The sequence below is a fragment of the Anabrus simplex genome, chromosome 6 (assembly GCF_040414725.1).
Source record: "Anabrus simplex isolate iqAnaSimp1 chromosome 6, ASM4041472v1, whole genome shotgun sequence".
Classification (NCBI taxonomy): domain Eukaryota; kingdom Metazoa; phylum Arthropoda; class Insecta; order Orthoptera; family Tettigoniidae; genus Anabrus; species Anabrus simplex.
The window spans coordinates 109253297-109273782 of NC_090270.1; the positions used below are offsets into that span (position 1 = coordinate 109253297).

Here is a 20486-nt window from a genome sequence, read left to right on the forward strand (position 1 = left end):
AGTTTTTATTTGTATTTAATTCACAGAATTTTTCCTTTTAAATTTGGCGTGCTTTTGTTATTTGTATTTTTGTTAATTTTCAGTGAAGATAGTTGTACTCTTCTAGACTGTGGGGAAGGCACATACGGGCAGCTTGTTAGGTTCTATGGACCAGAGAAAGTTGATACAGTTCTTTGTAAATTACGAGCTATTTATGTCTCTCATCTCCATGCCGACCATCACATTGGGCTTATTGGCATCCTTAAAGGAAGAAGAAAAGCTCTGTGTAATGCCGTGGCTCAAAACATAATACCTCAAGAAGAAATGAATCGACCTGTGTTCTTAATGGCTCCTAAGCAAATTAAATCATGGCTGAGTTTATACCACAGATGCTTTGAGCCTATTCTCCAAGATTTAGAATTAGTGGCTAATGGTGATCTGGTGAGTATTTATTTTTTAAATTACATTTGATAAATTATTTATTTACTGGTTGTTGTTGAGTACATTTGCATGATATAGGCAATAGGATCTGTCACATCTATTCCAAAAGCCATTTTGAACATTGTGAGATTTATTTGTAGAATCAGAAGAGGAAATAAGCCAGTATCTTCTCATATTTTTAAAGTAGTGGAACATAGATAAATTATTGGGATATAGTTGCTTAGTTACGTACTTTTCTCAAGATAGTTGGTTTGATCCCACCTAAGTCACTGGCATTTAGAGCAGTTTATCGTATTCACTTGCGTATTAGACCCCCTATTTTTTCAGTTTTACAGCTAAAAATAGTAAGAGGGGTCCAATATGCAATATCCTCAAAATTTGTGCAGTGAACCCATGACTTCTAGTCTATAAATTGTACATGTAAACATTCTACTCTGTTCTGTAACAAACTTATGAATGTATTTGAGTTATACTGGCTATTTTTGTTGGAAGGCAGTAATTCTAAATGTAAAAACACAATAAATGGTGAACACAACTTTTAGGCCTCCATATAAAGTAAATATAGTTAGTTTTCGTTACTCATATCACGTCATTCGTTTCATTTCATTAATTCCTCTGATGAGGTTAACGTCACGAAGGGCATACGGTTGTAAAAACTTGCTATGAAGATTCGTCTTACTTCATACTCAACCCCGTGGAGAAAAGGGATAAGGGATCATATTACGCAGTATTCATATAAAAGAACTGAATGGCCAGTCATTTGTCTGCCAGTTGAGCAGTAGGCCTACCATACAGTAAACCTGAGTAAATCTGATCACTACTTTCATTTGAATTATCGTCTTGTGCCGCCAACTTCCCTGCTACTGGCGTGCCGTCATTCCAGATGACGTAATCTTAACTGGCATCTTGTCAGCCATGCATGGCAATCAGTAGCATTCAAGGTCCCATCTTTTGTAACCTTTTAAAAATAGTTTTGTTCCTGACTATAGAGTCCAAACAGTAAGAACCTCTTCCCAGATGGTTGCTGGAGATGGTCTCTGATATTCCCAGTTGGTGTATATGTAGCAGAAGCTGCCCATTCTGAATAAAGCCATGCTGTAGAAAGCGTGCCAAACCACCAGCTGATAACTAGCGTATGTCATGAGTTCTACTTCTGAATGTAACACATAGTTACTGGAAGCATTCTTTGAATATTATCATAACTAAATAACTGTGGCTGTTGAAAGCCAGACCCTTATTTTTAAGTGTATTTCATGCTTGTTCTCTACATTTATCACATCAGGATTTACCTAAACAGGTGTAAATGAGAGAAGGGAGACCGCATTGTTTAGGTTAGGTATGCTATCAAGTGCCTGGATAGAGCCAGAAGTTCCACAACGAAAGAATGAAAATAAGTAACAGGAAAGTTTGCTGCATTTATGGATATCAATAAATGTGGTGGTAATGTGTTTTATTATCATTATGTTTCATTTCGTACATTTCGTGTCTCCTTTCTTTTTCATTAACGCATAGTATGTTTTGTTTGGCATCTCCGAAAATCATTAAAAGTAAGTGGGCACGTAAAATCTATATTATTATTATTATTATTATTATTATTATTATTATTATTATTATTATTATTATTATTATTATTATTATTATTATTATTATTATTATTATTATTATTATTATTATTATTATTATTATTATTATTATTATTATTATTATTATTATTATTATTATTATTATTATTATTATTATTATTATTATTATTATTATTATTATTATTATTATTATTATTATTATTATTATTGTTATTATTGTTATTATTGTTATTGTTATTATTATTGTTATTATTATTATTATTATTATTATTTGTTAGGTACGTTGGCGAATATGATTGGATTATTTTTATCACATTTTAAACTTACTTCTCTCCAAAAAATACCTATATTGGCCTGAGTTAGTAGATATTAAACGATCACTTTGTTAATGATCTTGCCTGCTATATTAATAGCAGCAACCGTGAATAGTTCTCAACTAAAGCAAACTCATTTCCTCATCCCGAGGTGGTGCAGCTCTTTTTAGACACGCCCCCAGTGGACAGGAGTTACGTGTACCATTTTTAGCGCATATCAACCTTCCTGCCATTCGTAAATCTCTGGCATTGCGGTACCGAGAATCAAACTCAGGCTCCCAAGAACAGCAGCTAATTGTGCTAACCATTACACTGGCAGACATTCTTTAACACAGACATATAGCCTGACTGATACGTGCTTGCAGTGCGCAGGTCGGACACGAAACTATTCACCTATTTGTGCGACGTCATCAGAGCTGCAGTAGGCCTACGTTATGGAGACGGATATTTCTTAACTACGAAACGCAGATGTACAGCATGACTTCGGCACGTGTTTTCATTGCGTGGGTTGTACGGACTAAACTATTCACAAATTTGTGTGATGTCATCAGAGCTGCAGTAAAGCTTGTACCCGCTTCGAAGCGGAATCTTTGTTCTTCACTGACGAATTATTTTTGGGAGGTCGGGGTCTTGTATACAAGATTTATTTTTTCATTTTCTTTGTCTCGAAAAGCCAAGGGGGGAGGGCGTCCTAATACACGAGTAAAGATGGTAAATCCAACACCGCCATATCATTGGCTTCTGGCACATTAAACCCCTGCAGGACAAAATTCTAATAATCCAGTGTCTCTTAAAATCTATGGCAAATAAAAGGAAGTTAAATTACTTTATCTGCCGATACACTGCTGTGTGTTTCTTGTGCTGTTCATTTGCATCTCAGAATGCATTTAGTGAGATGTTTAGTTTTTACATCGTCTCATGTTCTAATCATCATCAGTTTGCCCATCTATGTACTAATTCTTCTGAGTTTTAAGCCTCATTACATTGGTGTCAAGGCATGTCTTCCACTGTCATGCCTGATGCTGCAATGCCTAGTGACTTTCTGATGCTAGAAGGACATTGTCAATCAAGAGAAGAGATTATGGGTGGGGTGTTTGAAGGTTGGTGGTTATTGCATCCATACAGAGATTAAATAGTTTTGGCAAGAGGGCTGAGCCTTAGTGAACTTCTATGCTGATGGTGAAGAAAGCCGAAACTCCAACTGGACAACAAACAGCGCTGTTGACATTGCGATACAGAAGTTTGTCCTTCGATGTAGGCTTATGGAACTTTGTGCAAACGTTGTTCATGCCAGCTGAGATCATTAGGATATCCTGTTGAATGACTTTTCCAAGTCTTAAAAGATAATGTGAACAGTCTTGTTCTTCTCATGATGTCGTTCTCAGAGGAAGAGAGCCACGTAGATAGCATATGTTGTACCCTCTATAAGGTGCAACCAATATGGTCGTATGTTTCATTTCAGGATTGGTTTCCTTAGCCATCGAAGGCATCTGCATCCCAGAATTCAAGTACTGGAAAAATCATAGGAGAGAGATGAATACTCGTGTACGAGTATCAGGCGATGACGACCACACCCTGCGACAAATCCACACTGGGTTTGGTGTAATGGAAACAATGTTGTGAAGCAGGGCATCATATTATCTTTCTGAGATCTTTAACATGTGGCATATTAGATGGATAGGACGACAATTTGAGTATTCGGTTGCACCACCTTCGCCCTTCTAGGTGGGCACTGTTATACTGCTCAGCCAAACAGAGAGCCTCATTTGACTCCACAATGTGATTGAAGAGCTTCATGACAGCGAAAGTGTCACAAATACCTAATCTGTTCCATACCTTGGCCAGGATATCAGCAGGCTAGTCACCTTTCCGTTCTTCATTTTTCAGATAGCTGTTTCCACTTCTGTTGTGGTGATGGATGGTACTGGTCCATCAGATGATAAAGATGTTCATTCCCATAGGAAACCTGAAATATTTGTTCCGAATGAGTAAATTTATAATACCAGTATAGCTGGTATGGTACTGGCCTAACCGGACTGACTGGCTCAGACGGTTGAGGTGCTGGCCTTCAGACCCCAACTTGTCAGGTTCGATCCTGGCTCAGCCCGGTGGTATTTGAAGGGGCTCTACTACATCAGCCTTGTGTCAGTAGATTTACTGGCACATAAAAGAACTCCTGCGGGACTAAATTCTGGCACTTCGGCATCTCCAAAAACCGTAAAAGTAGTTTGTGGGACGTAAAGCAAAAAACATTATTATTTATGGTACTGGACCAAGAACTGGATCAGTGCTCTATATAGATAGGTGTGGAAATTTTTCATTGCAGATATTTCAGAAGTATTGCTCTATTGCTCTAGAATCACACGCAGATCTTGAAGGACTTTGTGTATCATCCTTTATTCTTTTGACAAGGCCAACATTTGCGTTGATTAGTGCTGCACACTGGCCAAGCAGATCTTCTTTGCTCCATCAGGATTATCCAGCTCTTCATACAGTCTATTGAAGTGTGCTGATTTTGCTACGGCAACCGCCTGATTTGACGCCAACTTCATGGACTTACATCGCTCATGGTCTGCTTCAATATGAGATACCATACCTGTCTGGAATGTTGCCTTAAGGGCTCTCTAAACTTCATCATTCCACCACCATATCTGGTAGTGTAAAATGTGCTTCGCCAGTTTGGTTGTCTCTAGTACTTCATGGGATGCTGCGGAGATTTGGATAGCTAAATTGTTCCAGACAGATGCCACCGATTGACTGGAGTTGACTTCAATTTCTTTTAGGACATGTATGAGTTGTTTGTATTTGCTTAACTGTCACCACTTAGTCCTTTCCACTATTGCTGTCTGCACTCTTTGCTGATGGTTAACATTCGGTCGCTTATGCAGGACAAGCAGACTTTGCTGAGGGGCAATACGGTCTTATGGAAAAACCTTTGCATTTGTTAGTATTGTTTGAGTTGCATGCCTTCCATTGTTGTAGGTGGTCAGCTGGGATGGTCTCTTCCTCAAGGTCACGTGTTTCAGCACAGTCAAGGATGCATCACTGATCTTCATTGCATGTGCCATATCCTTGGCCACTATGTTGCTGTACATAGCCATCTCTTTCTTGTCTGGCATGTCTGTTAAAGTCACCTCCAATTGTGATATGTTCCTCTTGCCTGGTTGACTCCAGATGGGTGTTAAGGCTCTCCTAGAAGTTGTTCTTCACATTGTTGGGGCAGTTTGTTTGCAGGGTGCAGCATGAAAGTAATTGGAAGGTTCACTGTGCTGACATCAATCATCGCTAACATTAAGCAATCAGGTATGTGGTTGACTTGTAGGATATTATCTCGCAACTTCTTGCTGACCTGGTTGACTTATGGCTGTGAAGTTTGCAAACTTCCCCAATGTCCTTTGGGTTTGCTCCTTTCCACTTCATGTCTGTTCAGCAGTTTTTAAGAACACTGGCCTGCTAGCGGCTTTTTCCAGTCATGGTACTGATCTTGAGAGTGCTAAGACATGATGGAAGCAGCTTCTTTAGCCCATCTCGTCCCATGATCGTTAGCCTTCGCCAATATCCCATGCCATTCAGATATTGGGGGGTGAGGGGTAACTCGAGGGGGATGCACTAGCCTGTTGTTCCAAATCCTGAAATGACACTGCATGATATCGACGTGACTGAGAAATACTCCAGCTGTCATGTTGCTCCGCTGTTCTTCTCATGATAACATGCCATTTGTCAAATGTAGGCCACTCCCCTGGAGTGCCTTTTGCAACTGCTCCTCTGGAGTATAGACACCTTTTGCAAGCACTTCTTTGAAGTACAGATGCCTTTTACAGCCACTTCTCAGAAGTACAAACCCTGCTAACTTAAAATTTTTCTTCTGCTTCTCTGGCCTGAGCATTTCAACATTTAACTTCAGGTGGTGCACCTTCAATCTTCTGTAATCTTCTGACGTAGACAAATTGAAGATTTGACTTTTCCTGTATCTGAGTCAGTCTTTAAGCAAAAATGTTTTGGTAATTTCATGAGTCATGCATTGGGTTTTCATCTTTGAGGTATTTATTTTTAAACTGTATTTCTGAAATGTTGATTCAATTCTTACCCAAGCAATTTGGCTCTGCAGCTAGGTTCACGTAACTGTGAGCTTGCATTTGAGAGGTAGTGGGTTTGAATCCTGCCGTTGGCAGCAGTGAAGATGATTTTCTGTTGTTTCCTATTTTCACACCAGGCCACAGCTGCTACCTTCATGATCCTGGTCCTTTCCCATCCTTCTGTTGCTGAAAACTTTGTGTGTTAGTATGATGTAAAACCAGAAAGAAAAGAAAGGGGGAAAAAAAAAAAGCAGTTCTTAACAGTATCCCTTTCAGTTTGAAAGCAACTTAGGAACTGGGTTAGTAAGATTTTTTTCTCAAACATATAGCTGCATGAATAGTGACTATTTCACTACTGTTTGCATTTCGAGAAATTATTGAACGGATGTGACAATTGTTCGGAGATGTTGTATCTATGTAGTTCGGATTTCACGTAAAACAGTAGATTGTATTTTATCACAAGATTTGTAGTTGTGTAAAGCTCTCACTTGTTAGATATAATTCTGGGCCATGAATGCTGTTTCCAAGTTGTTGTGTTTAAAATGTGAATTCTGTATTAGATTAGTTTGCTGACATTGTGTAGAACTATTTCATTTTTTGGAACCTAGGAGCAATACTTACTATAATGGTTAATCAAGTTTTATTGTATTACATTCATTCATCTCTACTTCCCATTTACAGTCTTCTGGGTCAGGTTGTGAATCAAGGACTCCACATCTCTCTCTCTGTCTCTCTCTCTCTCTCTCTCCAATATTTCTTCTACTTTTACTCCCCTCTTCTCTTTACTCTCTTTCACCATATCCATTCACCACTTTCTTTGCCTTCCCCGTTGTCTTCCTCATATTATTTTCTCCGTAAATACTCACTTTGGAACTCTGTCCTCTCCCATTCTCATCATGTGTTCATACCATTTCAGCTTACTGGTCTCTGTCTCGTCTTGCAGTGTAGGGAATCCACTTCTGTCTCTGATTTCTATGTTTCTGATTTTATCCCTTTGTGTGTCTCCCGTTATTCCTGTAAGGAATTTCATCTCGACTGCTTGGATTCTGCTTTCATCATGTTTTATTGTTGCCCATGTGCCCGTCACATATGTCAAAATTGGTGTGTAATACATTGAGTACAAAATTTTCTTGTATTTCTCTGGGATGTCCTGGTTCCACACTATACCTCTCGCACATTGGTAAAACCCATTAACTTGTTGGATTCTCTTTCCAATTTCATCATTTACCGTATTTACTCACGTATTAGACCCCTTTTCTTCCACTTTTACAGCTTAAAAGGTAAGGGGAGGGGGGGTCGAATATGCGATAACCTCAAAGTTTGTGCAGCGGACACATGGCTTCTAGATATAAGGAGCTATAAATTATTCATGTAAACATTCTACACTGTTCTTTAACAAACTTATGAATGTATTTGAGTTATACTGGCTATTTTCTTGGAAGGCAGTATTTCTAAATGTAAACAGACAACAAATGGTGAACATGACTTTTAGGCCTATAAAGTAAATATAGTCAGTTTTAGTTAATCATATCACGTCATTCGTTTCATCTCATTAATTCCTCTGATTAGGTTGACGTCGGGAAGGACATACAATCATAAAAACTCGCTACGTAAATTCGTCTCACTTCATTCACGACGCCGTAGAGAAAAGGGATAAGCGTATCGTATTATCATATTATGCAATATTGATAGATAAGAACTTAATGGCCAGTCACTTGTCTCTTGTCAGTTGAGTAGTAGGCGTACTACACAGTAAACCTGAGTGTGTCGCCATCTTTTCTCATTCCTAATCTTGTCTTTCCTGCTTTTCTGGATCATAGTGCGTAGGAATTTCATTTCAGCTGCCCTGAGTTTGGAATTATCTCTGTTATCTCTATTGAGAAAATTAGAGAAGTAGGAATAGATGATTCTCTCCTCGATAAGATTCAGACATCAAGACTGAAGTGGTTTGGTCACATGAAGAGGTTGCCAGTTAAAAGAACTGCAAGGAAGGAATTTGACAGAAAAGTAGAAGGAAGATGACCTGTGGGAAGACCACAAAGGAAATGGATAGATTTAGTTAAGAATGATGTACTGCTGAGAGGACAAGTTGGTGGAGGAGGAATGGTGCAAGGACAGGATGGGATGGAGGAGGCTCATATACCACACCCAGGAAACTGGAGATGGTTTAGGATGATGATGATGATGATGATGTCGCCATCTTCCCTGCTACTGGCATGTCATCATTCCAAATGACATCATCTTCACTGCCATCTCGTCAGCCATGCATCAAGAGCATTCGAGGTCCCGTCTTTTTGAAACTTTTAAAAGTAGTTTCGTTCCCGACTATAGGGTCTGAACAGTGAGACTCTATTCCCAAATAGTTTTGGGGAGAGTTTGTGTATGTGTAGCAGAAGCCACGCCTTCCGAATAAAGATGTGCTGCAGAAAGCGTGCCAAACCACCAGCTGATAACTAGCATGTTACTAGTTGTACTTCCAAATGTAATACATAGCGACTGGAAGTGTTGTTTGCAGAACTGTGGCTATTTAAAGCCAAATCCTTATTTTTAAGTATATTTCATGTTCGTTCTGCACATTATCATATCAGGATTTACCTAAATAGCTGTAAATGAGATGAGAGAGATCGCATTGTTTAGGTTAGGTAGGTATGCTATCAAGTGCGCATAGTGCCAGAAGTTCCACAACGGGAAGCTTAAAAATAAATAACAGGAAAGTTTACTGCATTTATGGATATCTACAGGTGTGGTGGTAGTTTAATTTTGTACGATCGTTGTCTCCATTGTTTTATTAATGCATAGTATGTTTTGTTTGGCGTCTCCAAAAAATATTATTATTATTATTATTATTATTATTATTATTATTATTATTATTATTATTATTATTATTATTATGAAGTACGTTGGCAAGTAAAACAAAAATTATGATTCCTCCAAAAATAAAACCTATATTGGCCCGAGTTACGAGATATTAAACGATCATTTTGTTAATGATCTCGCCTGCTATATTAATAGCAACAACCATGAATATTTCTTAATTCAAGTAAACTCGTTTCCTCATCCTGAAGTGGTGCAGCTCTTTTTTGACAGGCCTCCAGTGGAAGGGAGTTGCATGTACCATTTTTACTGCATATCAATCTTCCTGCCATTCGTAAATCTCGGGCAGTATGGTACTGGAAATCAAACTCAGGCTCCCGAGAATGGCAGCTAATTGTGCTAACCATTATGCTGGCAGACATTGTTAACTACAAAACACAGACACATACATGAATGATGCGTGCTTGCAATGCGCAGGTCGGACACAAAACTATTCACCTATTTGGACAACACCAGCAGAGCTGCAGTAGGCCTACACTACAGGGGCAGACATTTCTTAAATATGAAACAAAGGTGTACCGCATGACATTGATGAGTGTTCTCATTGCGTGGGTCATACGGACGAAACTATTCGCAAATTTGTGCGATATCATCAGAGCTGCAATAAGGCTTGTACCCGCTTCAAAGCGGAGTCGTTCTTCCCTGACGGATTACGTTGTGGGGTCTTGTATGCAAGGTTTATTTTTTCATTTTCTTCGTCTTGAAAAGCCAGGGGGGGAGGGAGGGTGGTCTAATAATGAGTAAATATGGTAATTTCCCATCTTCTGCAAGTATACTCCCCAAATATTTGAAGCTTGTTTGTCCTATCTTACACTACTTACACACCTTTTATACATGGCTTTGGTCATTTGCAATTCTGCTCTGTCTACCTCTCTTATCAATGCATCCCAGACCAGTTGCCATGGTACACTGTCATATGCCTTCTTAATATCTATAAATGTTATCACTAAATCTTTTCTTAACTTCCTTAACTCCCACTTTTTCTCCATCATGTTCCTTAATGCAAAAATTAGATGAAAAGTTGATCTAAATCCATATTGTTCTTCCTCCATTTCCTTTTCTACTTTCATCCTCAGTCTTCCCTCTTAATATCCTCCCAAAGATCTTTACTGCATCTGAAATGAGGGTGATTCCCCTATAGTTGCTACATTCTCTTTTATCACCCTTCTTGAATACTGGGATTATTAGACCGTTCCTCCAATCTTCTGGTGTTTTTTTTCTTTCATATCACTCAAAATAATCTTATCCAATGTAACCATTCTGGTCGTGCTGCCTTTATCATCTCTATAGCCACCTCACCCACACCTGATGCTTTGCCACTTTTCATCTTCTTTATAGTGTAGTTCCTTCTACTTCCAGCATTCTTATATCTTAATTTTGGTTTTCTTCCATCATTTCTTCTTCATGTTCTCCACTTCCCCCTGTTTTTTGAATTTGATATTAAGTAATTTAGCAAAATACTCCTCCCATTGCTGGAGAATATCCTCTCTTTGTGTCAAAATTTGTCCTGTACCTGTCCTTACAAATTATGTATCTTCTTTTTTTTTCTTTCTTTTTTTACCAATCCATACAACACTTCCTTACTTCCATTAACATTCTCTCGCAAGGTTTGTGTGAAGTTTTCACTGCACTTCTGGTTTTTCTTCCTGTACAATCTTCTGACATGCTTTCTTTGCTTCATGATACTTTTGCCTACTTTCCATATTTCTGCTTCCTATCTGGCTCCTCCATACCTTCTGTTTTTCTTTCACCGCATCCCTTACTTCGTTATTCCACCAGAGTGTCTCCTTGTCCTTCTTTTCCCTGATACTCTACCACATGTACCTTTTGCGCATTTCACCATTCCTTGTTTGAACTTAGCCTATTCTTCTTCAACATTGCCAACCTCTCCTTTAGGATTTTTTTTTTTTTAAGTTCTTCTGGAACTTCTCTCAGGCTCTCTTTTCCTTTAACCTTTATTTTTCTTTCTCTCATCTCTTTTAATTTCACTATTTTACCAAGTCTTAATTTAGATACTACAATTTTATGGTCTCCTTCAAAATCTTCTTTCGGCATAGCTGTCATATCTCCCAGCTGTCTGCATTTCTCTCCCTCAACTAAATCAGATCAATCATTGTTTTCGTTCTCCTTTGTCCTTATCCATATCTAGTTATTTTTTGGCTGTTCTTTTTTCTGAACCATCTATTAAGCCATTCCTCTCACAAAAATCTAGTAGTAGCTCTCCTGCTTTTTTATTTCTGTAATTGAAAGGACAATTATTTCTTCTTTACCTTGCCTGTCTGTTCCTATGAGGGCATTCATGTCTCCCATTATCACCATTTCTTTATCTGTGATGTACTCCTCTAGTTTCTCCAAGAACTCGTATTGACTTTCTTCAACATTATCTCTCCGAGGTGCATATACTTTGATAAAATCTTTCACTCCACTTTCCAAGCCAAGTCTAATTTGCATGACTGTCATTTACCTGGTAGACCTTCTCTGTATATTGTGCCAGGTCTTCCCTCACTCCAAAACCTACCCCTTTATTGCAGTTTGCTCCTCTACTCCAAAACAACTGAAACCCTTTCCTCAATCTCTTCTGTCCTGTTCCTGTCCACTTGGTTTCACTCTGTCCCAAAAATGCATCGTCCTTCTTTTCCATGCATTAGTTTTTCTGTCTTCCTTTTAAGGGTCAGGTTTAACAAATTTTTGAAATCTCGCCATATTTATTAAATTATATTGAAAAGTTTCTTTCTCAGGATCACATTGCTAGTTCATAAGAAGGATGAAGCATGAATTTTAGAATATCTGTCGACAAATAATGACGATAATCGGCTGATAGGCCCCACTATTTTAGACGTCTGTCCCTACTTGGACCATGTGATATGAACCCGAAGACATTTATGGTTGCAATCTTCATCGCTGGTTGCCCACTTGTCACAGTCTCCCCAGGATGAGAACTCCAGAAAGTGCACGTCGCTTTTGTGGGACGCCCTAACCGTTTCTGAGGCCTCTACTAACTCTGTCATTTTATAAGCTATTAGTACAGTAGGACTGCCACACCCAAAGGCATTTTATACCTACTGCTAGGATTTTTTCAGGCCACCCCTAACATGGAGTGCAGATGCTGTTAAATGGACTTTAGTGGTATTACCTCCATCAAGCGACCATCAGCCCTCTTAAAGAACCTCATCTGCTCGAAGCCGTTGGGCTCTTTAGATTGTACTTGTATTTATCCCCGATTCCAGAGCTGCGTCTTCTGCCACATCCACCATACTGAAGTCCACCTTCTCCGTTGTAGATGCCATTGAGGTCTTCACTCGTAACCCTGAGGTCACTGGTCTCTGGAACTCACATAGGCAGGGCTGCCATTCCCTGGGTAGAGCTGCCTCCGAAGAGGGTCCCTATCTGCTACCTGCTTATATTACACATCACATATAATTTTATATGTGCTGTATAATAGACTATATTCTTGTGTACATGTATATTCTATCATTTTACTTTATTGATTAATAGCAGTGCATATGTTCAATAATTTGATTTTATTTTTATACATAGTTCATAAATTTTAACGCTTGATCGGGTTTGGAGAATATTGTCATTACTATTCTTCCATTCGAGACATGCTTTATTCTTGTTTCGTGCGAGATGAAATATTTTTACTGCTGTGTATCTTACTTTTCATTTTGTTTTGTTAATATTTTTCTTTTTTTTAATAGGACCTTATGCGTGATAGCTCGTTGCCCCATGGGTCTGGAAAACTTCAGTTGCTTGAAAAACTACGTATGGCAGATATTAGCACTGTGCTGGTGAAACATTGTCCTAATGCATTTGGAGTTGCCTTCAAGCATCAAGATGGTTGGAAATTGACTTACTCTGGAGATACAATGCCATGTCCAGAACTCGAAATTTTAGGTACGTGTATACCTTGTCGTATTCCTCTCCCTAAATCGAACCATCTGTGACATCATCCCTTTTTCTTCTTTTGGGCCAAGTACAACTCCTTAATTAATCTTTGGTCATTCTACACTGACTTAGCAAATGTCATGGGATAGTCACCTAATAGCGGCTGGGGCCTCCTCTGGCCCTGCGAACTGCAATGAGACGCTGTGGAAGTGAGTTGTCAAGTCCCTGGTAGTCCTCTGGACACAGCTGACACCAAATCATTTGCTGAGCGGCCTCCAGTGCTGGTCTGTTCGCGGGTGCAGGATCCATGGCAAGGAGCCTGCGTACCAGGTCATCCCAGATATGCTCGATAGGGTTCATATTGGGGCTCCTGGGTGGTCATGGCAGTCGTTGGACCTCCGCTGCATGTTCCTGGAACCATTCCCGGGCAACATGGGAGCGATGTGGCGGCGCGTTATCATCTTGAAACACCGCAGAACCGTCTGGGCACTGGAAGGCCAAAAATGGGTGGAGATGGTCTCCGAACAGCTCAACATACCGCATACCATTGAAAGTCTCTTCCAGAACAACTAGGGGGCCCATTCCATACCAGAAAAATGTAGCCCAGACCATAACAGAGACACCAGCGCCCTGGATCACACCTTCGCGGCAAGCGAGATCCACCGCTTCATGTGGTCTGTGCCATACACGGTGCCTCCCATTGGCATGGTGTAGTTGAAATCTGATTCGTCTGACCATGTCACGTTACGCCATTGTTCCAGTGTCCATCCCTGGTGACTGGCGACAAATGCGCGTCTTCGTGCCCGATGACGGGTTAACAGTGGCACCCGTGTGCAGCGCCGGCTCCCATACCCCATAGAACCCATGTTCCTACAGATTGTCCACTGGGAGACGTGTGTAGCACGGCCTGTGTTTAATTGAACCGTGATGTGTTGCACGGTGCCCGTCTGTCACTATTGACAATCCGTCTCAGATGTCGCCAGTCACGGTCATCGAGGGTGGCTGGACGGCCGGTCGTTCATCTGTTGTGGATGGTGACACCCGCATTCAACCATTCATGATACACCCTGGACATGGTTGATCGTGTGAAGCCGAATTCCCGCACCACTTCCGAAATCGCACTTCCCATCCGTCGGGCACCGACCACCATACCCTGTTCGAACGGTGTCAGCTCACGACGACGTTCCATGTTACACCTGTCACATGCACAGCCACTGCTCACAAGGTCTCCTATACAACTGCTGCTGGCACAGAGAGCGTGTGGTGCGCAGACAACACACCTGCACATCAGTGCTCCGCTATCCCATAACATTTGCTCAGTCAGTGTAGTTTACTGTGTTTGATTTTAGGATCACCGGGCGAGTTGGCCGTGCGCGTAGAGGCGCGCGGCTGTGAGCTTGCATCCGGGAGATAGTAGGTTCGAATCCGACTATCGGCAGCCCTGAAGATGGTTTTCCGTGGTTTCCCATTTTCACACCAGGCAAATGCTGGGGCTGTACCTTAATTAAGGCCACGGCCGATTCCTTCCAACTCCTAGGCCTTTCCTATCCCATCGTCGCCATAAGACCTATCTGTGTCGGTGCGACGTAAAGCCCCTAGCAAAAAAAAAAAAAAATTATTTTAGGATCTCTATTAACATTTCCCATTTAACTCTATCAAATGCTTTTATCCAAATCTTAATTCATGCATTCTCGTACAAGATAGCTCTTGCCTCCTTAGTGCCCCAAGGATTACGTTGTGTGTTTACAACACATCACTTCATCACGCTTCGTGTTATCATAATTGATTGCACAACAGTAGCTTAAAGAAATAAAAACTTGAACAAATAGAAGGAACATGCTTTGCCATAGGGAATAAACTGGATTGTACTACCAAACACTAACATAAATGTGGATGGATTAATTTTCACTCACCCCATTGTTGTCGGCTACTTTAGATAATTTTTGTGCTTCTTTCGATGTCTTACAATATTTTAACTCTTTCCTCGGTTGTCTGATACTCTTGAAGAGCCAGAGATTATGTCCTTAACATGTACCTCAGAACAGTCGACTTTGCCAATCTGAACAATTATTTGTTCTAATCTTCAAGACATTAAAAAAATATGTCTCCCCGCATACTTATTTCACACAAAAGTTTTTGAACTAGCACATTTTCAGCTTATGGAAACATCTTTCGAGGGATGCATGAGAGATGTTTCCCACGCTAGATCCATAGTCTTTGATATCTGTGAGCAATGCAACTGAACTATTTCCTGAGGGAATGTCACAGAAAAGACAAAGGCACTTATCACACTTCATAATTCTTGTTTCTTGGCGAACAGTGAACCCTCGAAAATGGTGAACTAAGCATTCCTTAGCAATACTACTCCCACCGAGCTTTTTGGAACGTCTTCCCAGTCAGTATCTTGAACAGAGGTGCTCAGCTGGGCAGCTTACGTAGCAAGCATATGTCACATTGAAGCGAGAGAGCGAACACACTTTGCAGGGAAGTGAAGCTGTGATGTTGGATTGTGACTACAAATCTCTCCTTAACTACTTAGCAAAATGTAGGTTGGGTTTACAGTATTGTTTTTTGAAGATATTATTATCACAAGAAAACCAACCTTTTCAAGATATTCCGGTTTGATTTATACTGTGCTCGATATAAACAGTCAGTTTTATTTTCTTATATTTATACAGTACATTCAAAGAAAACTGACACATTACAATTTTTGTGTTACAATTTACAAAGATACGGAGTTTACGATTTACAATTCCTGGTATGGAAATGACAGTATTTCCATTAAGGAAAGTAAAATTCCTGTTATTCATTCAGCAAAACTTGATATATTTAAGTAATTCAACAAGTGTAATGCTTGATATTTGCACAATGTTGTAGTGTTATGTGTTTTTCTCTTTTCACTGAATTTCTGAAAATAGTATTTAAAACTTATCAGGCGAGTGAGTTCCATTACAAACGAGGATGCAGATATTTACTAACCAAGATTAAAGTACAACAACAATGTAAATGCATCTACTGTATAGATATAAAGTATGCCTTTAACTAAAGAACCTAACTGATGTTATTTCCTGTAAGCATTATTGGATTGTTGGTGAGTTTATCAGATAAATAAAACCCAAGCAGTCACAACCTGCAGCTTATCTACCTTAACTATGTATTATGTTTAAAATGCTGATAAAGCACCTCTTAAAATGTAATAGTAAAAATTGTAAATCATTGCATACAGTACAAAAATATTTGAGGTTATAATTCTTTATAATAACCAATCAAAACATATAAACTGCAATGAGCAGAAATAACTTATTTCTTACAACGTAAACTGAAAATGTCTTGGATTTCCATCCACTGGCAATAAAACAAAATAAAATTAGCACTTCGAAAATTAATTCTTAATTGAACATTTACTGTTCTTCACTGTTTCTGCACTCCCTGTCACCTTCTGTCTGTGTTGTAGTCACCAAATTTCCCCTTTCAATTCAAAATTCAATGCACCTTTTGTTTGTGCACGGCAAGAGGGGATATCGGGGATAATAATTTTAGAAGAATGCAGCCGAATGAAACAGTTTATATAAACGCCTGACAGGAACGAGCTGCATCTATTTTTACAAATTTTCAGGTCAGTAAGTCTGTTTGCACAAATACGTAGAACCAAAGATGCTCATTATCCTAGCTGATCACCAATGTAGACGTGGAAATCGATCTTGCTGAACAAATAAATAGAAAATCATTTTGTAGTGGCGTTCTGTATTATACCTCTTTGATATAACAAACTGCCCACATTTTGCACTGTCTCCTGCTTGCAAAAAAAAAAAACCCAACCAGTTCTTCCCCTGGCTCTGGTATTGCCACAGTGATCGAGAGTGACTGGGAGAACTTCGCTCAACCTTCACGGCCTGTGACGTAACAACATTGTCACTATGGCTGAGCAGCATATGCTCATCATCTGCCTGTCCGCCAGCTTACACTGCTGTGCGCTCATGGGACGAAACGTCCAGCATGAGCACCTCTGATCTTGAACATCTAAAGTTTGTTTTATAACACTCTCGTTATTGACGTCAGAAAAGTTGGATGGCGCAGCCACGCGGTAGATTGTTGAAGCTGCAACACAGTGACTGGTGAGGTATATTTACATGGCGAAGCATTGACGTCGTGATGGAAACAGAAAGAAAATTGTCAAATTTGAGGAGGTACTGCTCTGTATAAGGTTGCAAATCGTATAAAACGGATGCGAAATCTGGTCACTACTTTCCTGTACAAAAAGTTCAGAGAGAAAGATGGGTTTCCGCGCTGTCAATTGGAAAACGCGTTGCGCGATACATGACAGTGCGCAGTCTGCATTCTCGTGAAGACGACTTCTTTCCACAGCGTAGGTACCGGTACTGTTTATTGTACTCATTGATAGTTGTTATCTCTAATTTGTATTCACAAAGATTTAGCTACATCAAAAATACTGATAAACTTGTAGCCTAATACTTCTGTGCCGCACATAGAATGTTATCCGCTCTTTGTAAACTTCTTCATATGTGTAACAGCAGACAGTAAATTAACTATCTACATGTGAGTAATATCTTTAACTGATAGTAATTAAGCACTGAATTAAAATTGCCTATATAATACTTCTATCAATGAAAGAAAATATGTAGTATTTTGCCGTCATAAATTAGCCTTTTTTGCTATTTGTTTTACGTTACACCGACAGAGAGAGGTCTTATGGCGACGATGTGACGGGAAAGGTCTAGGAATGGGAAGGAAGCGGCCGTGGCCTTAATTAAGGTACAGCCCCAGCATTTGCCTGGTGAGAAAATGGGATACCACGGAAAATCATCTTCAGGGCTGCCGACAGTGGGGTTCGAACCCACTATCTCCCGGATGCGAGCTCACAGCTGCACGCTCCTAACCACACGGCCAACTCGCCCGGTCATCATAAATTAGAAGCCATAACCTAATTATTTGGTAGAATTGGACAAAGCAAGTATTCTTCAACCCCAAACAGCTGTGACTGTAGAGGTTATAGTACTCTTAAATTATAATTTTCCAACTTTACTCTGCATATTCTGTAGGTACTTATAATTTTTTTATACTTATTATTGTCGGTTCTAAGTTCTAACTTTTGTGCTGATGGTAAAAATGGAAGAACATTTAAGTTTGTGTGGGCTGTTCCAACACAAGCCTGTATAAAGCCTAGATTTATTTGCTTTACAACATTTACTTAGTAGAATTATTATTTTCTTTCTTCCCCAAGATTACAGTTTACAAAACAGGTAACTCCCCCGTCACCTGGCTAAGAAATTACTCCATAACCTCTAATAGTGGAAAATTACAGTAGCTTAACTGTTAAGGTGAATTAGCGTGTCAGCGGTAACATTTCTCTGACAAACCCGCTTTACATATACAGTTGCACTTCACATTTTCACCCCTTTGTTCAAGACAACATTAACTTTGTGCTGTTTTGAATCGATGTGGGATGATTGTAAAGACAACCAGTTTCATCTTCTGTTTAAAACTTTTTACCTACACATATCAAGTAATTACGCTTGAATATTTCTTCCCCTTCCACTAATGGACGCATGAAATCTCCGACAACTCTCAACAGTTGCGCATACGACACCAAAGACATTTTGAACACTTAATAAATCCTACAGACGCACACCCGATCACTGTCGTGTTTACATCCCGTCACTATCTCGCCGCCATATTGGAAACAGCTGACGGTAAGCTCCTCCCCCGTTTCGGACGTCAATTGTTTCATCTTTGTTTCTTCACTCTAAGTTTCTAGATAAAATGGTTATTTGATTTATGTAGGAAGTCAATAGACTTTATGATTTATATTCCTAGTTGGAACCCAATGATAATGAGAGCTTTGTTGGGACATAAATGGACAGTAGCATGTGAAGATTCAGAAAGTCTATTGGAGATGGGTGGTTGTAGCAACTTAACCTCAAGATTTCAGAGTGGCATTCTAGAGGGTCCTGATAAAATTCGAAAGCAAGAATAAAACTAAATCCATGGTTCCATAAATGTTCAGATACTTAAAAGAGTACTTTCAGTTATTACTCAGCTGTTACTCTTAGAAATTCTAGAGTCCTTTCAGAAGCAAAGGTACTCTTCTTTCAGAAAGACGTTTCCATTTTATTAAAGCTGCATGCCCTACGGAGAGTTTATGCAGTTCAGTGAATCTACCAAACATTTAACGGCCAGGCTGATTGGCTCAGGCGGTTGAGGTGCTGTCCTTCTGACTCCAACTTGGCAGGTTCGATCCTGACTCAATCCAGTGGTATTTGAAGGTACTACTCAAATATGACTGCCACCTGTCGTTAGATTTACTGGCATGTAAAAGAACTCCTGTGGGACTGTATTCCGGCGCCTCCAAAAACCGCAAAAGTAGCTAGTGGGGCGTAAAGCCAATAACATTGAAACAATTAACATCCCTAGTGAACACTTATGTTGAATTGCTGCCCTTGAATCCGGCTGTATTTATATATTATGTATTTCTCTAAAGAATTTGATACTGTTGGCTACTGAATTATTTAACAATTGCATAGCACATCTTAACTCTAGTCAGGTCAGGATCATCCTGCTACCGTATGTGACAGTAGACGGTACTACCAGCAACTGTCTGGCCCATAGTCAAGCGGCTATTACCAAACTTGACAACCAAAGGGGGGACCAGCGGCTACATCCAGACGAGCCCTCCCTTTGGAGGCCAGATGAGGCCTTTGTATAGGAAATGACACATAAATTCACCGGAAAGAAGAACGTGGTTAACGGTTTAGATGGTGGAAGAGGACCTTGGTCCTAATGACGTATAAAACAGAAGAACTTTCTCCTGTCAGCAATGTCTGTACTTCAGTGAAGCTGTTGCAGAAGGAGTCTGTACTCCTGAGGAGTGGCCTAAAGTTACACCTGGCAGTAGATATTAAAGCCTCTGGGAGTGGCGACCCCACTGTAATAATAGTCTATACATGATATAGTACTTCTAAACTTGCGTCTGAAAAGGTTAGGGTGTACCCTGCTGCCAGCGATGCGCAGTTCCTTAGGCACCGGGGGAACTGTGAAAATTGGGCGACCAGTAGCCGACATCATGAATTTGGGCATAATCAACCTTATGGCTCTGACAGGAAAGGCAGAAGAAGTGGTGGAGTTTTATGGAGAAAGAGGATATAGAAATATTGGTGTTGAGCAAAGTTAAATGGAAGGAGAAAGGAAAGATGAGAATGAAGAAAGGATATACACAATACTGGAGTGACCTCAATAAAGAATTAAATACCACACGCAAGATAGCATTCTATAACGGCTACAACAAGAGAGAAAGTATAATTAGCAAGTTCAAACAT

The 20486-nt window shown here is 39.8% G+C and overlaps 1 protein-coding gene across 1 annotated transcript in view; it reads left to right on the forward strand.

Moving 5' to 3' along the window:
* RNaseZ (ribonuclease Z) overlaps positions 1 to 20486 on the forward strand; it is a 180578-nt gene that overhangs the window by 139085 nt on the left and 21007 nt on the right. The window contains exons 8-9 of the mRNA XM_067149877.2: positions 84 to 420; positions 12966 to 13161. Coding sequence (XP_067005978.2) covers positions 84 to 420; positions 12966 to 13161 — 533 coding nt within the window. The remainder of the gene's footprint in view (positions 1 to 83; positions 421 to 12965; positions 13162 to 20486) is intronic.